The sequence below is a fragment of the Poecilia mexicana genome, unplaced genomic scaffold, assembly GCF_051168715.1.
Source record: "Poecilia mexicana isolate PSO_F unplaced genomic scaffold, ASM5116871v1 scaffold_22, whole genome shotgun sequence".
NCBI lineage: Eukaryota > Metazoa > Chordata > Actinopteri > Cyprinodontiformes > Poeciliidae > Poecilia > Poecilia mexicana.
The window spans coordinates 12,975,266-12,995,729 of record NW_028263391.1 but is presented as its reverse complement, the minus strand read 5'-3'; the positions used below and the strand labels follow the sequence as shown (position 1 = coordinate 12,995,729).

Genomic DNA, 20,464 nt, shown 5'->3' with positions numbered 1-20,464 from the left:
CACCATTCTACATTTAATATTTTTTTTTTTTGAATTGTCTATAAAAATTGGAAAATTGTGCTGCTTTTATTCAGGCCCCATCAAATTTCTGCTGCCTGCGGCCAGCGTACCAGGACTAATGACTGTGTTTTATGTAGGGTAGCCATTATTGCGCCACCCCTTCCACCAGCATAATTGTAAGTTTTAAGGGCAATACTTTTACAGAAAAAATATATATTTGCTTAAAATTTTAATTTTCAGGCATGACAGAAAATGCGTCTTTTGTTATCAATTGTTTTCCCCATTACAATTTCATAACTCCAACTTTGTTGATAATAAAAAAAGAAACACATTTCCAGCTTATACGCTTTATTACAATTTATTTCCATCATTCATGCAAAGATTGACTAAAACATTTGTCTGCAGGTGTGTCACAAAACAGAAAGGGACAAAATTACAATGCAAAGGTGCAAAGTGGGGTTGTAAACTGACTTTGAGCCTTTATGGGTTTTGCTTCATTTTTGCTGTATGAGTCATTTTGTAATTTTGTACTATTGGGATCCTGTTAAGTTTAACCTTCTTTAGTGGTTCTTTGCTTTTGTTTTGCATCAGTACTAATTATCTTCTCAGCTAGTTACTCATTACCTCCCTCGTTGTATTTATAGATCCGGGTTTATAAATGTCTTTTGTTAGATCCTCCTCTCAGCCACCACTGTGTTGAAGTGTTTCTCATGCTATGTTTGTCCTGTGTTTTTATATTTAGATGTTGTGCCGTTTGGATTTCGTGACTTTTGGTGTTTTCTAAATAAAGGGGATTTAAAAATTCTTCTGCATGAGGTTTTTATCTACACTGGGTCTTTACCTGACTCTTTTGCATGTCACAGAGAGACAGGCATAAGCAAACTAAGCTGTCGCTTGGGGTCCCCAAACAAACAGGGGCCTCCCATAAATGAGTGCGTATGAACACACACCACTGGTCAAAGATTTTTATATTTGCTTTTTTATATTTGCTGGTTCACAATTTTAATTTAGGATTTAACTGAATTAGGAACTTTATTTTATAAAAGTGCTACAAATTACTTTGTTAGGTTAAAAGAGCTACAATCTGATGCTTTGAGAATAATCTGAGCGTTTGAGCTCAGTTTGTTCATAAATAGATCTCAGCAAATAATAATCAATTTTCCATAATTACTTTTAAGCTCAGCCAAGCAAACTCTGTCCACTCTCTCTGATTTCACTAGATCTATTTATTTCAAGGATTATCCAGTACCATCTCATTTTCAAGGGGATCCTTACAAAACGTAAATATAATCAACGATAATTCAAATTGTTGGTGAGGGTGATGTTCTTAACACATAGAGGGGCTTCAAATCTTATTCTGCTTAAGGCTCCATACAACCTTGGGCCGGCCCTGGTGACAAAAACAGCCCTCGAATAACATTTAATGAAATAATTTGTTTCTATTATGAGTAATAAAAGTAATGAGCAAACAGCAGCTGGCATTCAAATGGTAAATAATGGATATAGTGGCACCAAGAAAGGCTGAACAAAAAACAGAGAGGAGACAGAGCTGAGCCAGAGGAGCAGCACACATCATGGGAGTAACCTGCAATTATTTTATAGCTCTTAAGATTCCTGAGCTCTTAGTCAGTGTTTACCGTGCAGGGGCAAGGCAAGGCCACAAATTACAACCGCTGCTTTGGCACCAAATGCTCATAAGTCACGCACATGCATGGGCCGTCTTTCAAAGTGGCACACGGGCTGAAATAAAAAAAAAAAAATGCTAACGTGTAATGAAGTCAGGTCAACCCTTCTGTAATGTTCATCCTAATATTTGTCTCACATGACGTTCAAAATCTGTAGTCAATTTAAACTGCATCAGGCACACTATGCGATACAACGATTCTTCAGCAGAGCTCTGCTTTGTCACATTCACCTGCTTGCAAAGTGACAGTTATAAGCGAGTGGGTGTTCATGGATCTGCATGTGTCTGTAAAGCATCCACAGGGTTGTTTTTCCAGGTCTGTGGAGAGAATTGTGAAAGACCCGTCATGTGACGAAGTGGGCTATCTTCAGCCACGACTTCTCCAAAAGCTCAACTGCCACATGGAGAGGGACAGCAAACCGCAACAACGACAGCCTCATGGGAGGTTGAGAAAGGAGTAGCAATTATGTGGCAACCGCAGAGGTAAAGTGACCACGGCTGCTGCAGGCTGATGAGCCTTCTGGCTTATCTCTTAGGAAGCTGAAGTAGCCACCTAGCCCACATGGAGAGAAAATTGGGGATAAGATCAGGTGAGAATTTGGACAAATACGAAAATAAACACCAATGGCATTCGGGCATTCCCGTGTGAGGATACAGTGATGTTGGCTTCCACATATGTGACTTTGTGTCACTTAATCCAGGTTCCTGAAGGGGAGGTGTGAAGCTATTCCTTACAGAAATACTCAGCTGCTCAAACTAAAAAGTCCTGGTACTGTGGCATCACAAATCCAGCCCTGAAAGGCTCTAACAAGCTTACTTCTGCAGTTTTTAACGCTTAGTCAAGAAGACTTTATGTTAACGTGATAGAGCCAATCGAATGGTGGTACTTAGCAGCTTTAAGCAGTACACAGATCAAATTTTCCGTTAAAGTCAAAACTTAGATCTAAGAATGTAATCAAACCCAACTTCCTGTAAGTATCATTCACTTTCAGGTTTGGAAACTAATGGGGTTTGCTTATCTGCATCCTTTGTGACGAACCTAACTAGAAACATAAAATCTTGGAATCTTTACAATAAAGGATTCTGTATGCTACAGTTCATGTGGAAGACTTTACCAAGAGTGCATGACAGAAATCTGTTTTTACTGCAATTATCACTAGGACAGTCTCATCAGATTTTGAGGTGCGTGTTGTTGAAAAGTCAGACTTTCCTACATGAACTTCTAACTTCTGGGTCCCTATTGTACATTTTAATAACAAGCAACTTCCAGCTTTCCCCTTCTGAGTAAGATTAAATCAAATTACATTCTATAAAAGCAACATAAACATATAAAAGTAAACTTTTAAAATAATAAAAAAAACATACTGTCCCTATAAATCCAGTATGTAATGTTTTGAAACAATAATTTTGTTCTGTATTTTCCCAGCAAAGCCTGGAAAGTCAGAAGGAAAAAATGATGCATGACGTTCTCGGTAAGAGCCCTGACTCATGTTTTTGGTTTAACATTTCCCTTCCACGCAGTCAGACAGATAATCCTGGAAAGACAGAATTTTCCCTCAAATCAATCAAACTCCCATCAGATCTTGTCACGAATAAATAGCATCTTATGGTCAGCCGTTCAGTTGGTTTATCCGTTTTGCTGGTAATCATTTTGAAATTGAGATAAAATCAATCCATCTAAAAGCAAACTTTTCTGCTTTCACCACATAAGGTTACTGAACAGAGTTCCACTGAGTCTCTCCATTTATTGGTCCATATCTGTACGCTGTTTAAACTTCCCAATCAAAAAGTGTTTACTTGTGCTCTATATGGATGCACCAGAGTTGTATATGTGAACACCGCTTGAATGGGGGAGTAAACGGAGTCAAGCACATACGGTTGCACCATTTCCAACAGAAATGCTTCAACATCTGTCTCAAATTCTGTTTAAAGTCACTTGTCCACCACAATGTTTGGCTAATGTCGACTGATCAGCTTCATTCTTGTGGCTTGTGTGATGTCATGGACCCACGGAGCAGATTTAACTGTTGTTATTTTTCGGTGGGCTTTGGAAAATGTCAGTATGTTGTGAAATCCTGTGCAGGAAATCCACACTTTATTACTAAATTGTGTTCATTTTGTGAATGTGCATTTAGTTAGGAAGGAAAAAAAAATATTTATAGTATCTTAAAAATACCTTAATCAATAGTTTGGGCTTTAACCTTAATTTCATTAGCAGCAATAAAGTGGCTGTTTTTTGTTGTTGTTTTTTTTTATCGTAATGACAAAGTAAAAATGTCACAGTTAATCAAAGCTGTGACGGAGCACCATTAGACTGTCTTCATCTTGACTGTGGCTCTGGGTTGAGGGGAGGTCCCAACACAGTGCCACAGAGGTGGGAGGCTGTGTTAAACACGGCCCTGATGAACACCAGGAACATGTTCTGAGACGATTCCTGAAGCAAAATGTAATGCTCCTTTCCCAGTCTCACTTCATCTCATAAAAAAGCTTAATCTCATAAAAAAGCTTACCTTAAAAAGCATTCAGCATTAAAAAAAAAAAAATATATATATATATATATATATATATATTAAAATAAAAAATCAGGCACTTGGTTCTCACTTTGCTATAAATGGTGTGAAAAGGTCAAGATGGTAAATGGACTAATTAGTACAATTTTAAAAGTTTGGGGGTATAACGTTTGTTGAAGACTGATTTAAGTCTTGATTACATGGATTATATATATATATATATATATATATATATATATATATATATATATATATATATATATATATATATATATATATATTTATTTATTTATTTTTTAAATAGAGAGGAAATTAAAAGAGTTCAGTGATGGTGGCACAACCGATAAAAAGAAAGAATGAGAGCCCAAGGCTCTATTTCACCCGACCCTCCCCTTCGGCTCCTGCCTGCGGATCTCCGAAGGTTAAAGCGAGCACGTGCGGCGGGGGGAAGGGGTAACGAGGGTGTGCAACCGAAAATAATTAGAGTACAAATAATTAGATACAAGAGCTCTTGGTGAAGCATGCATAGCTTGTACAGACAAAAACAACCATGCAGGGATGCCAAGGGCTTGGTGCTACCATCCCGTGGGTCGTTTTTTTACCAGAGGGACAAATGGGGGGAAGTAATGCTTAGCAGGAGGGACAGAGAAAGGGTCCAAACTGAGCAGAAGCAAAATAAGTAGTGGGGAAACATGTTGAGGAACAGTCGCAGTTGGATAATTAAAACAACTCACTCTGGATAAAAATGAGAAGGTTAAAAAAAAAAAAAAAAACATTTTTGAGTAAAACATGAACTGAAGTCTAAAAATCTAATATAGGAGGCAGCCATTTTCACGGGAGGTCTGTAACATTTTTTTTTAAATGAAGTTTTAAGTTGCTCTATGAGCAAAACAACATGACTGTAACAAATAAATTCCATCATATCATGAATTTCAGACCAATCCCTTTTGGAAGAAGAAAGTAAAAGAAATAAAGAAAAACACTAAGTCATTGCACCTTTTACATTTAGCAGTTACATGTATTCTCAGTTCTATTTAGCCCAAGGAGAACAAATTCACAATGTCCTTGGGCATGTATATAAAAAAAAGAGACAGGACTGAAACCAGTGTTAACAAGTGGCACCATTGCATGAGTTGTTTTGGCAGCAATTTCAGTCACTGGATGTGCAGAGCTGGTACAGACATGCCCTAAAAGACTTGCAGCTGTAATTGCAGCTAAAGGTGGTTCCACGAAGTATTGCATCGGGGGGCTGTACTTTACATTTGAATGTCACCAAGTGACTGTGAAGCACTGAACAGATGCTTAAAACAATTCAATGCATGGATGTGCCATGACTTCAAGAGGAACGATGAAGAGTCAGCAGCATCAGATAAACTGCAAAGCTGCTGAAACACTGAGTTACTACGGCTAAGAACCTGATTGTGTAGCACTTCTTTTGATTCAAAAGTTCACATAAATTAATTCTAGTCTGTATTTCAACTTTTTATAATTTTAATTTATTTTGCCTCTGCAATATAATGTGTCTTTTTTTCTTTGTGTTATAGTTTTACCATTTTGCCCTGCCTTGTTGCTACACAAATAAACATCTACTAAAACAACAGCGACAAAGTTTATTGTAACACAAATTTTTCCTTCTAAATACAGTATCTTTCCAGTAATTTGTTCAGCCCCTGATATGTAGGGTAGAAACATGAAGGGTCAGATCCCCAGATAAAAGTTTCAGCAGCCAGGGAAACCTAAAACCAGTCATCCTGCATTCACATCCCAATGCAAACAAAAAGATAAGCAACAGCAAGTGCCCGGACAACCAACGACAGAGGCTCGAGGACCCGAGCGCATCAATCTTTCTCTGTCGCACACATAAACACACAAAATCTGCAGTCATTTCATAGCTGGTGACACGGGTCACTGCTTGTGGGGGAAACAAAGCTCAAGTGAAGCGAGAGCGGAGAGCTCAGTCACGAATGTGGCGTCGGCCCGCGCTCATGAGAGTGGACAAGAGACAAGCTGCAGCTGCTCTTGTACTTTACTGAGTACAAAACCAAGCATAGATATAGTGGTGATGGGGGCAGTCAAGGGGGAGGTAATTTATTTATTGTTATCATTTCATTTACCGTATTTTCCGCACTATAAGGCGCACCGGATTATAAGGCGCACCTTCAATGAATGGCCTATTTTAGGACTTTTTTCATACATTAGGCGCACCGCATTATAAGGCGCATAGACGCTTCATACTCTATTATTACACATCCACATTAATAAAGAAATGGTCCCCGAGTACTTTATATAGTAGGCTGGCCCAGTCGTTGTTTCACTCACGGTGTTGGTGTTGCGATATTATGCCCAACTGCTTTCTGGGTAACACAGACCAACCGACACGCTGCCGCTGCAGTCTCTGTCTCGCTTCCCCTGCCCCTCCCCCCCTTTAAATGTATTATCAAACTTTATTAACAAACCAGTGTTCTGACAACTATCCCAGCATGCACCGCGCACTACTTCTTCTACGGGGAAAAAGAAGTTGGCGGCTGCTTACCGTAGTGGACCAACTACATAAGCAGCCTACTGCATGTCTGTGTAAACATGACGTCTTTCATTTCGATCTGAGTTAATTAGCGTAGCATTTCTGCCGGATTTTCACAACATATCAGCCACGACAATGGACAGGGGAACCAACAAGTTCATGTCATCTTTTTTGGACGACATCAAGGTGTTTGAGCCACTGGATGCCTCCAACATTGTGCGCGTCACAGCTAAAAGCTACCGATAGATGAGGAAAACAGCAGATCCTCACACCCTCAGCATAAATATAGCTGTGGACAAGATCACTGATGCCTATTGTTCTTGCAAGGCTGAGTAAGTCGGCATTCATGGTTTTGATGGTCCACAATGTACATTAGCATATGTTTACTACTGTAGCTTGTGTTTGTGAGACGGTCACGCACGTGGTAGCTGCACTGTGACCTAAAATGGGCATTAGCCAATGAAACGCGGCCCCTGTGGTAAGGTCCGTTGCTGGACCTGTTGTGGCTCAATATTGGTCCATATATAAGGCGCACCGGATTATAAGGCGCACTGTCGGCTTTTGAGGAAATTGAAGGTTTTTAGGTGCGTCTTATAGTGCGGAAAATACGGTATTTGTTTTTGTTTTTATTTGTTCTTAAATTCATTTTTGTTTTATTAGATTTTGCCTCATATTTTTCCGTGTCTTTTTATTAGATTCTTCATAGTTATTTAAATTTACTAATACATTGTTTAACTTAGATTTTTTATGTTTATGTATTTTTCACCTGCGGTTACAGATTTAGTTTTTGTTTGCCTTTTGATGGGCACAGGTGATAGTTTTAGTTGTACTGACGTTGCTATAGGAAAAAAAAAAAAGAAAAATCTGAATTGTGAGAGGGGAAATGCCAAAGCTAATTGAAAAGGTGCAAGCTACTGCGAATCCAAAGGGATGACAAGCAAGAGATGAAGGTTCAACCAAAGCCTGAGACACTAAAATAGTGCTCAAGAGAACTGCATGGACTTTAAAGAAGAAGAAACTGCCAACATCCATCTGTGTGCATCTCACTTTCCTTCATGTCTGCTCTCTCTCAGCGTCCTTCCTTCTCTTTCACTCTGACCCACTCCCTCCCCTCCTACACCCTCCACCACCTTTGAAAATAACTAAATAAATAAACTAGCTCTCCTCCCTCCACCCCGAGGCCAGATGGTCCGTGCAGGAAGGTAAACATGTCCACTGTCGTGAGCTCAGACCATGCGGATGCTTCGCTTCAGGTAACGGTCGTCCTCCACGGCTCTGTGCCCACCAGCAACATCTCGGCGTTCGCTAGCGGAGCACGGTAGCTTGTGTCTAAACAGATTTCTGCTTCACTGCCAAACCGGCGTTCCTCAAGCAAGGACATCCATGGATTTGTTAGAAGGTTGATTAAAATCAGGGTCAACAGTCCAACCTCCATCTGAAGCACCTGGTTTATAGTTGATATTCTTGCTCCAAAGATACCTGGTTGCTTAAAAAGTAAAAATCTTACATTTAAATGGTGATGAACTACTATTTAAGGACAAAAATATATGAGCATATTAACAATCTGTGTGGAGCTGCAGTGTTTGCATAGACATTAGGCGGTTCACAGACAGTTTTATCATTTTTGATAATTCAATTTGAGCAACAGATCATTAAATGTTCAGCGGGATATACCAGTGTCTAATGATGCTCTGGGGCATAGAAGAGTAACAACAATTGGTTTAATTGTCAGATGTATTCATGTATTCAACTGAAGAAGCCAAGTTTTTAATTGGCCAACACAGAGATTATTTTGCAGGAAAAACTAAGCTGGATTCAGCTCTTCGTTCTGGTAATTATTAAACCAATGGAGGCAGATAAGATCATTGGATAAGATTGGTTTTGCAAGCAAGTATCAGCCAATCGCTGACCACCCAAAATGAAAGAACTTCTTGATATATATATATATATATATATATATATATATATATATATATATAATATATATTTCAGACATGTTCTTGCAGCCACTTGACACATCTTTTCAGTTTCTGCGCATATGGAAAAGAAAAAACAATTATGGTCATCACTAGAATCTTGCATGTTTCAGCATTGACCTAATAGAAGGCTTTAAGTTGAGTGGCTAAGAACATGCACATATTTCATACAAATGATGTGCACGAGGTATAACCCACTGAGTATTAAACTCGTAGTTCCACCGCTTCTTTGTGTGGGATTATATAGAGTTTTTTCATCTGCTCTGTCAGAAGCGATTGCAGGAATAAATTAATTACACTTCAGCTGCCCTGCAACACCACGAAGTTGCATGCAGAGCAGAAATGTGCAATGCATGGAAACAATTGACTCAAGAACACACACACACTGGCAGAAGCAATCGCATGACAACTGTCAAAATGAAAATTCAGGTCATCGGTTTTGGGATGCGGTCCAGTACTGCCTATATGCAGCACGGGCCCGTTCCCTTGGAATGCGTAGGTGGACAAGGTGTAGGCTGATGATGTTCATTACTTTTCTTTCTTCAAGTCTTCAAGCACTCCTTTACTGATACTATGTATACCCCCGGCTGCCAAATACGGCACAATACAGAGAGCATATATGAAAAAGATATGATAAGGGTGACAGGAATATTAATATATGTTCAAGATTTGGATTAGCACTCAAAAAAAGCTAAATATTTCAGTTACTTGACAATATTGTTTCACAGCTTTTAGGGCCACCACCACCCACTGGCCAAAGGTCAGCGAGTGTGTGCATCCTTTCTGCAAGTGACAGCCAGCGTGTCACCAATAAAGCTTCCCTCGGGGCTCGGCTTAAACCTTTTTCTTGGCTAAAATCTCACAGGGACAAAAATAAATGAAATCAAGTTCCCAGAATGAGGGGAAATGTGGCTGTGAAATGTGACTGACTTGATGAGTCCATTCACAGCCTGCTTAAAGAGAGAGACGAGTCTCGGGGCCTCAGGTCTGACGAGATAAAGCTGATGATGGTTGCTGTTTCCCGTATGTTCACCATCACGGGCACAGGCCAGGCTGGAAGAGGCCGGAGGATGGAAGCCTCCGGCCTCTAAAGATCATCAGCGAGGGAAGAGAAAGAGGGAGCAGAGACAGACATGGAAATATTTATAGATATATCCAGTGTGTGCGTGTGTGTGTGTGCGTACTGTATTCAAGCTAGGCTGCCTGCAGACACCACGCGGCTCAGAGCAGATTCACAGTGACAGTTGCTGATTAGTCAACTTACAGCCCCTCAACACTGAGGCCTGCACACACACACATACACACGCATGCACACGCACAACACACACACATACACAGCTGCACTGCAGTTCATTTGAATAAATCCCTCTGTTATCGACACAAACATTCAAAACACACTGACACATGTAAACAAATGCAGACTTGTAATAACCAAGAACAGCTCATGTAATGACTGATCCTGGAGTCTGCAGCCGCGCCTGCAGAGCATACAGGAAGTGTGTGATTTGACAGATGCTCATGGTTGATGTGGTTTCCAGGTTGGTGTGGTAACTACCTTGAGAAGATAAACTGGGATGTTGCTGAAGTCCACTGGGAGTTTAAGGAGGAAACGGGCTGAAAACTCTCCTGTCTGGAAACACACAAAACAGAAGTGGAGGCGCAATCAGAAAAATGAAATAAATTTCATTCTTACCGTATATAAACAAGTTTTATTTAAGTTTCTCATAAAGTGTCCCGCTGCTCCCAGAGTGTTGCTAAACATTTTCCAAATCAAAATCCCCCTACTGAACCGTACCACAATAAAAACACAACAATGCTTTTAATTTTCACGAATCAGGATTTACAGGAAGATCAGAGTTTTAACATAGTAGAAGCCTGGTTTAACCTTGGCATCCATCTTGGACTAAACTTCAGCAAGTAGTTTAGTCCAAGATGGAATAACAAATCTGGATTTATACAAGCTATAAACTATGCGAGTTATAAAAGGAGAGTACTGTTTTTAACAGACCTTGAAATTCTTAAAAATTCTTGAACTGTTTTAGTTTCCGATATAAAGAAACAAAGCATGATTGAACATTAAGAAATTAAAATTTATCATGGTCTGACCTCCTAACAGATTACCTTTAAGTAGATGGTGTTATATATTTTATGTTATAGCACAATCAAGTACTCATGTTACCTTCAGTTGTTATAAAATTTCTATATATATATCAGACATAACTTAAAAGAAATTTGACTTTGCAGTTTGACACATTGGAATTGGCTGCCAAGGAAGATTAAAGTATTTCTCAAACATCCATCAAAGGATCAAAGCTCCATGTAGGTTTGTGATGAAGGAATAATACAGTAACATGATATCAAGCTCAAAAAAGTGGATTTTACATAATCACCCTCTCTTAAAATTTTCTCAGAAGATTTTTTTTTTCCCATAAACGGGCCAGGCTATGGCCTCTTTCACCCAAACTGTATGGAAGTCATGCGGACACGAGAATCTGCCTGCTATCAATGCATTTCTTTTTTGCAACCAGTCCTCAAGTGTTGCAACCAGTACTTCTTTCCATTTGATTTGCCATTTCCAATAACGGATCAACATTACCATGGTGACACGGCAGCACACATCAAGGTCCAAGACCACCTGTCAACAGACACTGTGGCGGCCAAGCTCAGTTAGCAGACTCAGACGTCTGTCCATCCCACTCCGTAAGGGCCACTGCTATTTAACAAGCAGCACAGAAGGAGTTTAAGTCTTCAGCACCGTTAGAGGGAACAGGTTTTTCCTGATGTGAAAAGGAACAGGATATGTCTACCTAGCAATGAAAAATCAGCCTCAGAAAGGAATGAAGCACAAACTCAAACTTAATAAGAGAAATATAGAGTTTGCTAATGCAGGAAAAAATATTTCTACCAAAACACTGCATTAGTCTGGTGTTTAGAAGTTAAGTTTTTATCAAAAAACGTTTGTCAGAGTAAATGCTAAATAGTTCTTATTGATTTCTTTTGTCACGGAAATTAATTGTAGGTTAATTAAAAGATGACACATATTGTTTAGTTGATTTTTTTAAAATAAGTAAATGTCAATAAAGCAGCGTATGTTCATTCTTACTTGATTTCATATTTATTAAAATATAAGAAAAGATGAAAATAAAACTACAGGACACATATTTGACAGAGAAAGAAAAAAAAGTTAAAGAAATTCAGGAAATACAAATTAATATTAATCTGCTCTTTTTCTTTAACTCAAATTAAATGTGACCAATTCTTTCCAGTCTTCTTGGCTGGAAATTTCTGTCCCTATACAGCAAGACTCTTCTGAAAAACGCTGATAATCGTCATCTAATATCCTTAAACATATGTTCTCTGAAGCTTTTCCAACACAGAGCTTCACCAGTTGTCTTTTGTGGCTTCCTTTTCTCAGAGTTTTTTTTTGTTGTTGTTTTTTACAAATTTACACATAACGACACACAAGGCCGATGTCAGATAGCAGCGACTTAAAGCAGGAAACAAGAAGTCTTATGACTCAATTGTTCCTGTTGATTGTATCAGTTATTTCTTTTAGATTGCAATCATACAATATTACAAAACAAGAGTCATATGACGATTGCGACATTTTATTGTTCGAACACATTACCTTAGTTTAATTACATGTGGCTCATCTTTCTTTTATTTCAGCATCTTTTTTTCCATATATATATATATATATATATCTATATATCTATATCTATATCTATATATATATATATATAAAAAAGGTTCCTACCCAGCTGTTTTTCCGTCCAGCATAAATCTCCAGGTTCCGTCCGTAACTGGGATCTTCCAGCAGGCTGTCGTACTCAAACAGGAGCCGGGAGCTCTCACGCAGACGCTGGCACTGGTACTGATGGTACTGCTGGATGAGCTCCTTCACCAGCTGAAGCAAACTCTCTGGGTTTCCAGCATCCCAGTGGACCAAGTGCTGGAGAAGACATCAAAGATGGGAAAAACAACAGCAAAAAAAGGAATTGAAATTGGATTATAGCGTATAGTAAATGAACAGAGAGCACTGCCTGGGCCTTTTCATGATCGATTAGAGCAAAGCAGGCAAGAGATTTTTTTTTAAAACTGCATGTAGTGCAAATTAAACTCAACTGTGTGCACTTAAAATTCATTTTTATGCTGAACTACTTGTTTCAGATATTTCAACTCGTGGAAAAGGAACTTTAGTGTGTTATAACTATAAGGAGCAGAAAATAGTCTTGTTGTAGCATCCGGGAAAAATATGGTAACTAAAAACAAATGTGTCCCAGAAGGAGGAAGAAAAGTCTTATTCCTATTAAAAGAGCATAAAGGAAGCAGGCTGTGCTGAAGGATGTCCTGATTTAGGTTCATATGGAAAAGTACTGAACCATCTGACTACAGCTGTAAACAGCAGTGATATTTATACAGTGGAGAATTTAAAAAACTTACAAATTTATCTAGTTTTATTTATTTTTCCTAAAGATGAACAATCTATTCATGAATGACAGATTTAAAAAGTTTATTATATGTAAACAATAACACTGTGACAAAAAATATTGAATGACTTCGCTCTTGTGCCTGCAATATATAGGAATTATTTACAAATCAGGAGTAAAAACACACTGCTCATTTTTATATGTATATAACCCAGTTTGAGTCTTAACTCAATTTTAAACAAGAAAAACAAATCTAATTTTGTCATACACCAAAAATTTTTGAGGTTATTGTTGCATTTCTGCTGTGCTGGATTTTAAAAATCATAGACCTTTCTCTTCTTTCGGCTCCAAACATGTCCACAGTCCTGAGACAATGTCAAGTACTTGGGATGTAAAATTATAAAACAATGATAAAAAATTTAAAAAAAGAAACAAAAACATTTGTAATGAAAAGGGGGAAAACAAATAGCTTAATTTGGGAGGAACCTTTAAAAATAAGACATGTAAAATTAATTAAAAAAAGATTATGATTAACATAAGTAAAGTCATGTTGTCCTGGGCACATTTTCCTGATATTTGATTTGCATCCTTCAGCTAAAGCTACAATTAGCAGTGATGTTACGTTGGATTGAATGGACCACATTGTTCAAATGTATCAGTCAGAAGAAGTAGGATATACAATAAAAAGACAAGGGCACAAAGTATATCAACCGGCAAAAGAACCATAAAATAATCTCCAATAGTTTATGGTAAGTACTGGTTGTCATAAAGAAGTGTTCCAAGATAAAAGCCTCCTCTTTCAAAGAAAGCATCCAGACTTGTCGAAATTCTCCCAAAGCTTTGTGGATCTGATCTGATTAAACTAAATTTGAACCTCTGGTTATGCTATCAGGTCTATAAGGTTTGACCAATTCCAAAATGTTTGTTGGGCTCAACACAAAATGACACATTGTCAAAAGAACAGAGTTTGCAAAGAGGTCATTAAAGTTTTAGGTTTTCCAAGACAGAGTTCAGAACAAAATCTGTTAGAAAACATATAACCTTAGAAGAAGAGAGCAGATGTCAGAGTGGCAATCTATAATGAAAGTTAAAGATTGCTTCAGGATGTGTACGCTTATTGATAAAATGTATAGGTTAAGTGCCTCATTAAACTTTAGAAAAGTTTTGAAACTCTTTATTACAGACAACTAACATTTTACCAGAGGTGATCCAGATTCACTCTGTGTCGACAAATGACAGAAAGGAGAAACTGAATAAAATTTCTTGGAATTACAGATTTGCAATGAGACCTAAAAATGAAAGTGTCTCCTTCCCTCAATTCATTCTGAAAGTAAAGGAGTGCTTTCTCACTAAACAAGCCTTGTAAACCTGATAGCATAAGCATCTTGGCAAGGTAAATGTGTAACTTGACTGCACACAAGCATAAAACATGAAAACCGGTCTAAGCAAAAACCAGGAAATTTAAATACACATCCGTTAAGTGGGAGGATTATTTGGGGCTGGAATTAACTATTAATACCAGCTACATTTAGATGACAAAAGCAGGATGTTTCTGACTTGCAATAGCTTGTCTCCACAACTGTCTATCTGCAAGCCTGTATCAGCCCAAAGGAGAAAGCTCCTATTGTTTCAGGAGGGATTGGTGGCAGTGGCAAGGGCAGGCCAAAGAGAGTCGGTGACCTCATCATCCTGGTCCACCAGTGGTTACCAGCAATGCCTGGATTCCCGAAACGAAGGGGGAGAGACGCAAACAAAGATGGGCATTGTCCAAAAGAAGCAGTCAGAGCCCCCGGGCAGGAGCGAGCCGAGACCGAGGAAGTGCTGTGTCAGGATTGTGACAGAGAATATCAGTGAAACTCCTCTGAGGAGGACGAGAGCGAGGAGGGAGGGATCCGAGGAGGTAGAGGGAGCAGAAACAACACTGCAGAGTTCAGGCAAGTAGGCCAAGGCCAGACGGAAAGTGGGCCGAGTCTCTGCACGTTTGCTGTCTCTGACGGGTAAATTATGAAACCGTAGTTGAAAAGAAGTGGAAAATAATGTTTCAAGCTATAGCTGTGATGCACAGGGCTGATATGTTCCCAACTGGACAAGTGCTGTTGAGAAAAAAGAAGAGGAGCATGATTTGTGGGTGTGAGGACAGCACAGCAGTATAAACACTTCATGGGTAATTACAGCTAAAGTCTCCACACGGTTAGTGGTTAAAGTGAGCTGCTCCAGTGGCCAATGACAGAGAGCCTGGGCTTGTGTTGTGCTGCTCCCACATCAAGCAGATTGTTTTCCAGGAATAAATGAAGGCCACTAAAAATATGTTTCAAGCAAACTGAAACAGCAATTTATGGTGCCGATGGAGTAAGGACGAATCTGATGAAAAGTCCTCTCATAGCAACAGCAAAGGATGGAAGATCATTAATGATTAGTTTCCTTGTAAACGCATGACTGTATGATTCGCCTATTCATTTTCTTTGAAAGGAAAACTCCAAGGGCAAAAAGTAGAGATCATGTTCACTCCATGCATTTAAGTGATTTGCACAATAGATCAGGGGCTGCCCAAGGCCAGTCCTTGATAGCTACCACCTGCTAACATTTAGAGCCATACCTTCTCCAACACACCTGGATATAGTAGCTGAATTCCCTCAACAGCAGCAGTCATCTAACTCAGCAGAGGCCTGGTAACAAGCAGTCCGTTTGTTTCAGGTGTGTTGGAGCAGGGATGCATCGAAAAGTTGCAGGAAGGCAGCTGTCAAGGACTGGACTTGGACTTGGACACACCTATAATGCAAAGGTATAGTAAACCAGCTTCAATGTGGGTTATTCTCAGATGTAACCCAGCGAGGTAACATGTAATACTTTACCAAGTACCTGAGAAGAAATAAACAAGGGACTCCGAAAGCACACACAAACTGTCTGTTGAAATTGTTTTCACCTGGAAAGATATTTATTGTTCGGCAAATGATCCAAAGAGGGCATCACAAACTGCGGATGTGTCTCGAGGTCACAGAGATGAGGCGAGTTTGGAGTAAAGAGACATGTAAATCCTAGTTTTCTGTGTTGCTCCATTTCGTAGCAAACTAAGCTGAGTGTTACCAATATATCAAGGAGTGGCTATGACTTTAAAAGCTACTTACAGCTTTTACTCACATGACTAATTATTGTTGTTTGAGACATTAAAAAAACTCCTGAAAATTAGCTTACTTTCCCTTTCGTTGATGTGTTTATATGCTGAAAGTAGAGGACGTTATTTTATGAATACTATAGTAATTACAAATAAAAACCTTTTTTTTTGTATTAAACCTTATAATCACCAACTGGAGTTGATTGAAGGTAAAATGGCTCTTTTACTTTGATGCTACATGCAACAGTTGACAGTGGCTGAATCAAATGTTGGGACCAGAAAGATGTACATAGCTCCAAAAGCTATCTGTGCAAATTCAATCCTAACAAATTTTGCTGCATAAACCCAAACATTCAATGGGACTTTTCCTTCAGTGTAGCTTTGGAGGGAATCAAACTGACAAAACCCTACAGCTGTGACAAAAAGGGCACTGGAAAGGCCAACAACAGGAGAACGTTAACAGTTGTTTCTTTCATGCTGCTCTGAATGTTTGGATTTTCTGTTAACAAGGTAGAGCCTGAATGCCGAAGAAAACATTGGTCAAACATAAGAGGTAAAGAAAATAAGGAGCAGTGAGGAAAGAGAAGCAGCACTCATGCAGTGCGAGCGTGGCTGTTTGCAGACATGTGAGTCTGTACAGACTCTTCACTGAATTGATTTTGCACGCTCTGCTGAAGGCTGTGTATGCCAAAACAAATCTATGTGTTATTTTATCTTTTTTTTCCCTACATAAATAAAATAAGCCCTGCAGAAAATGTACAGATTTGATACATGAATATACACAAAAAGATGCTATAGTCACAATCTGAGCAGTTTGAAAGCTGAGATTTAACGTTTGATGAAAGGAAGTGAAAAGGAAAATCCATCTACATGGCCTTCGGATCCGTCAGTTTGGAAGAAACCGCTGTCTTAGGGCTTTAACCACAGGGGGTAAGTATCACAGGCCCCAACAATAGTCCCCAGTTCAATCTGGACCTTGTAATCCAATTATTTTGTCACAACGCACTAGCTAAACCTGTGTCAGATGTTTTAAGCACTACCTTGGCTGATGATAAAACACGTCACTTGAAAAAAATAAACCACTGATACCTTCTATTTCTTTGAAAAAGAGTGCACATCTTTAAGAGCAATTTCTAATCGTATTACCAGAAGATATTAGGATTTGATTCATTATCAATGTTAAAAACTGCATATTATAAATATAGTGGATTAGCATTAGCGGGATTTTGCATCTTGGGTATTCATAGAGCAGTGAGTCGAAGTTGTTGATAAACAACAGTCGCGAAGCCAACGTCGACATAAATATTACAAAACATCGTTCCTTTTGAAAAGGAAAATGCTCTTGTTGCCTATTGATTTATTCAGTTAAATTACAATCCTCCAGATTAGACAGACTTAATGTTTTGGGTCTTATGCTAATAAACAAAAAATACAAACGAACCATTTATGATGTATTTTCAAGCACTCAACGTTTATCTTTTTCTAACTTCACCCTGGGATTTTGATAAATAATTTGCATGGTTGGCATCTTGGCAAAAATTATTTGTAAAAAGTGGAAATGAACATTAGCCAGGATTTTTTTGAAAGAAAAAAAAATTGTTGCAAAATTAAGAACATCCACTTATAACTAGTCATATAACTATATATGACAGTTTTGTTTAAGACTGTAGAACTAAATGTACACTCTCTCAATGATATGGTCAAAACTGTAAGAATATAAAAAGCTATTCTAGAACATATAAACAGGAAATAACATTAAGCATGCTTTCCCAGGCCTTAGAATATACGATGTGCTGATATTTTGGTCATTTCTCTTAGCATCAGAGTGAATTTACTACATCATTTACTACAGCATTCAGTGGCAGCTGTCTTTATTAACATACATTATGGTTAGGGCTATTTATTTTTATTTTATTAACTTTTTTGGTAAATAAATACTAACATGGATAACATTTACTCTCACCTAAAGGTAAATAAATCATTTTTTTCCCAAATCAGTGCAATCTTTTCAGTGATTACTTATGGAAAATAGATGCTGATTGAATAATTTAATAAGAGCAGCGTCTTCCTTTAAGAACAAAATGTACTCCTAATTTGGGCACTGAATAGACCTAAGTTGACAGAATTATGTCTTCCTCTGCCATGTGTCTGTATCATCTTCGATCCAATATTTATCTTAGGCCAATGAGAGAGAGACTGGCATCTAAAATTGCCAGAAAATTATATAGGCCAAAAGAAGATATTTGTTTTTAACGTCTTTAATGTGATTTTTATAGATGCTGGCAACCTGATCCAATAAACCGCTGTAGACTTGAAAGTGCAAGGCATTAAAAACTCCCAAGTATTAAATTAATCTCTGTTAGTCTCTAATTCAAGTGTGGGCTCACACCCTGTTTTGCCCCCAGAGAGTGCCAAGTGTAAGATCACGCTAAATTGCTCTTGTCATGTGTTTAAGACACTTGGCATTCTCAGCCCAGCATTTTTCGCTGCGATCTGAGCGGCTTGTGTCCAACGCAGCAGAACTTGGTGACAGAAATAGCACTTTTCTGACTACTTTTACTCAGGTTCTGACACCTCCTCAGCCTGAGATCAATCCACTGTGAGGGGTTGACAGGAGGGTCCCATCTTTTTCCTGGCACTTGCATCCCTTATTTTTCCCTGTCCATCAGCTGGTGTTTCAGAATTACAAGACCCCCTTTCCATCACCCTTCTCTCGTGGCTAACAATACCCTGCCCATTAAAAGCATTCCCAGACCTGTCAGGGAGCCCTTCCAATAATAAACTCCAATAAAAGCTGGAACGCATTATTCCCTGAAGCAGGAAGGAAGCAGGAGCAACAGTTGGCACACTATGCCCACTATGACAATAATCTAGCTTTATGGGCCATCTGAGGCCCTTTGTTAGAACGGTAACAGGGGACGAGCCGGAGTTGTAGATAGGAAGCACTCACCAATGTTTGGCATTTAGAATCGCCAGGGGTAACGTGAAGCCGGGACAGTTTCCTTTTTCAATATGGAAGAGCGATTAAAATGCCTTAGTCTCCTTGTTCATTGTGGGAGTTATCCTGAAAGCTTGATTACAATGTCTCAATGTGCAAAAACACTTCTCCCACAAGTCTTTGCCAAGGTTTGCTGATTAGGTCTTAAATACTTGCAGGTTTTCCTGGTTAAATTTCGGTAACACAAGGTAGTGACCAATCACCAAAAATAATGGGCTTGAAACATGGGAGGTGATATCACGCCCTCTCCATTCATTTCATATGGATCTTGTACAAGGAGGTGACAATCGTTTGCCCTACTCCAGCCAAGAATTTCCAAGGTGAAATTCGTGCATGTGAAATTTGGAGTTTGTACACCTAAACATGCACACGTGGTCTAGCTACATGGCAAAAGGAAGTTGAAAAATCATTAAACTTTGATAGATGTCCCGTGTGCTGGGTTCATCATGAGTGGTGGAAAATTTTTGCCTTTCCCATTAATAATAGAAAACCAAATTTCACCTTTGGCTAGAAATGTCATGATTGAGCTGTCACTTAGAGACAGGTTGAAGCCTTTTTCATAACTTCAATGCACTATGGGAAGCTGCTGGAACAGTATTGTCTCTACTGTTTGCCAGAGACTTGAATAAGATTAGTGTAAAGCAGAGCTCTGCTTTATGGCAAGCCGACACAAGCACCATAGAGCTGTGCACCAAATCAGGAGGGTTAATTCCACAACTTTATACAATTGAACTCTCGTCATTAATCCACACGTAGACATGACATACTGCAGTGCACTGAAACCCAACAGATCAGTGGAGAGAAGGATTGCAAGGAACTAAGTCTGGATAGATTGTCTGCTGCTGGACCCCCTTGGATAATGGTTGTTATACTTTAGTGGAGCCATATTCTTTGACAGAAGTCACACACTACAGATGTGCTTTTTCTTTTTTTTTTTTTTTTACTTTTACCAAACTAAGACAGTGCGTCATGTTCACAACTTTTCCAAGGTTATTGTTACTGTTTGTACAGTAATGTTTATAAAAGTCTAAACAAGACCTGAAGAATGATGGATGCTAAGTAAATATCTTTTCAGTTAGGAATGCTAACGCATTAGGAGCGATAGTACACCAGTGAAAATGACAAACATGAAAGTTGCCATTGGGTTTTAGTACACAAGTATTCTAAAGAGCTATGTCACTGTTTTAACATCTGTGGATAACATTTGCTCAGCTTTAGTTGACCGTTTTAAAT

At 38.8% G+C, this 20,464-nt stretch overlaps 1 protein-coding gene across 1 annotated transcript in view; it reads right to left on the bottom strand.

Moving 5' to 3' along the window:
- The window catches only part of babam2 (BRISC and BRCA1 A complex member 2), a 79,726-nt gene that overhangs the window by 42,540 nt on the left and 16,722 nt on the right, over positions 1 to 20,464 (bottom strand). The window contains exons 5-6 of the mRNA XM_015006488.2: positions 12,449 to 12,643; positions 10,247 to 10,321 (exon numbers count right to left, since the gene is read on the bottom strand). Of these exons, the coding sequence (XP_014861974.1) occupies positions 10,247 to 10,321; positions 12,449 to 12,643 (270 nt within the window). The remainder of the gene's footprint in view (positions 1 to 10,246; positions 10,322 to 12,448; positions 12,644 to 20,464) is intronic.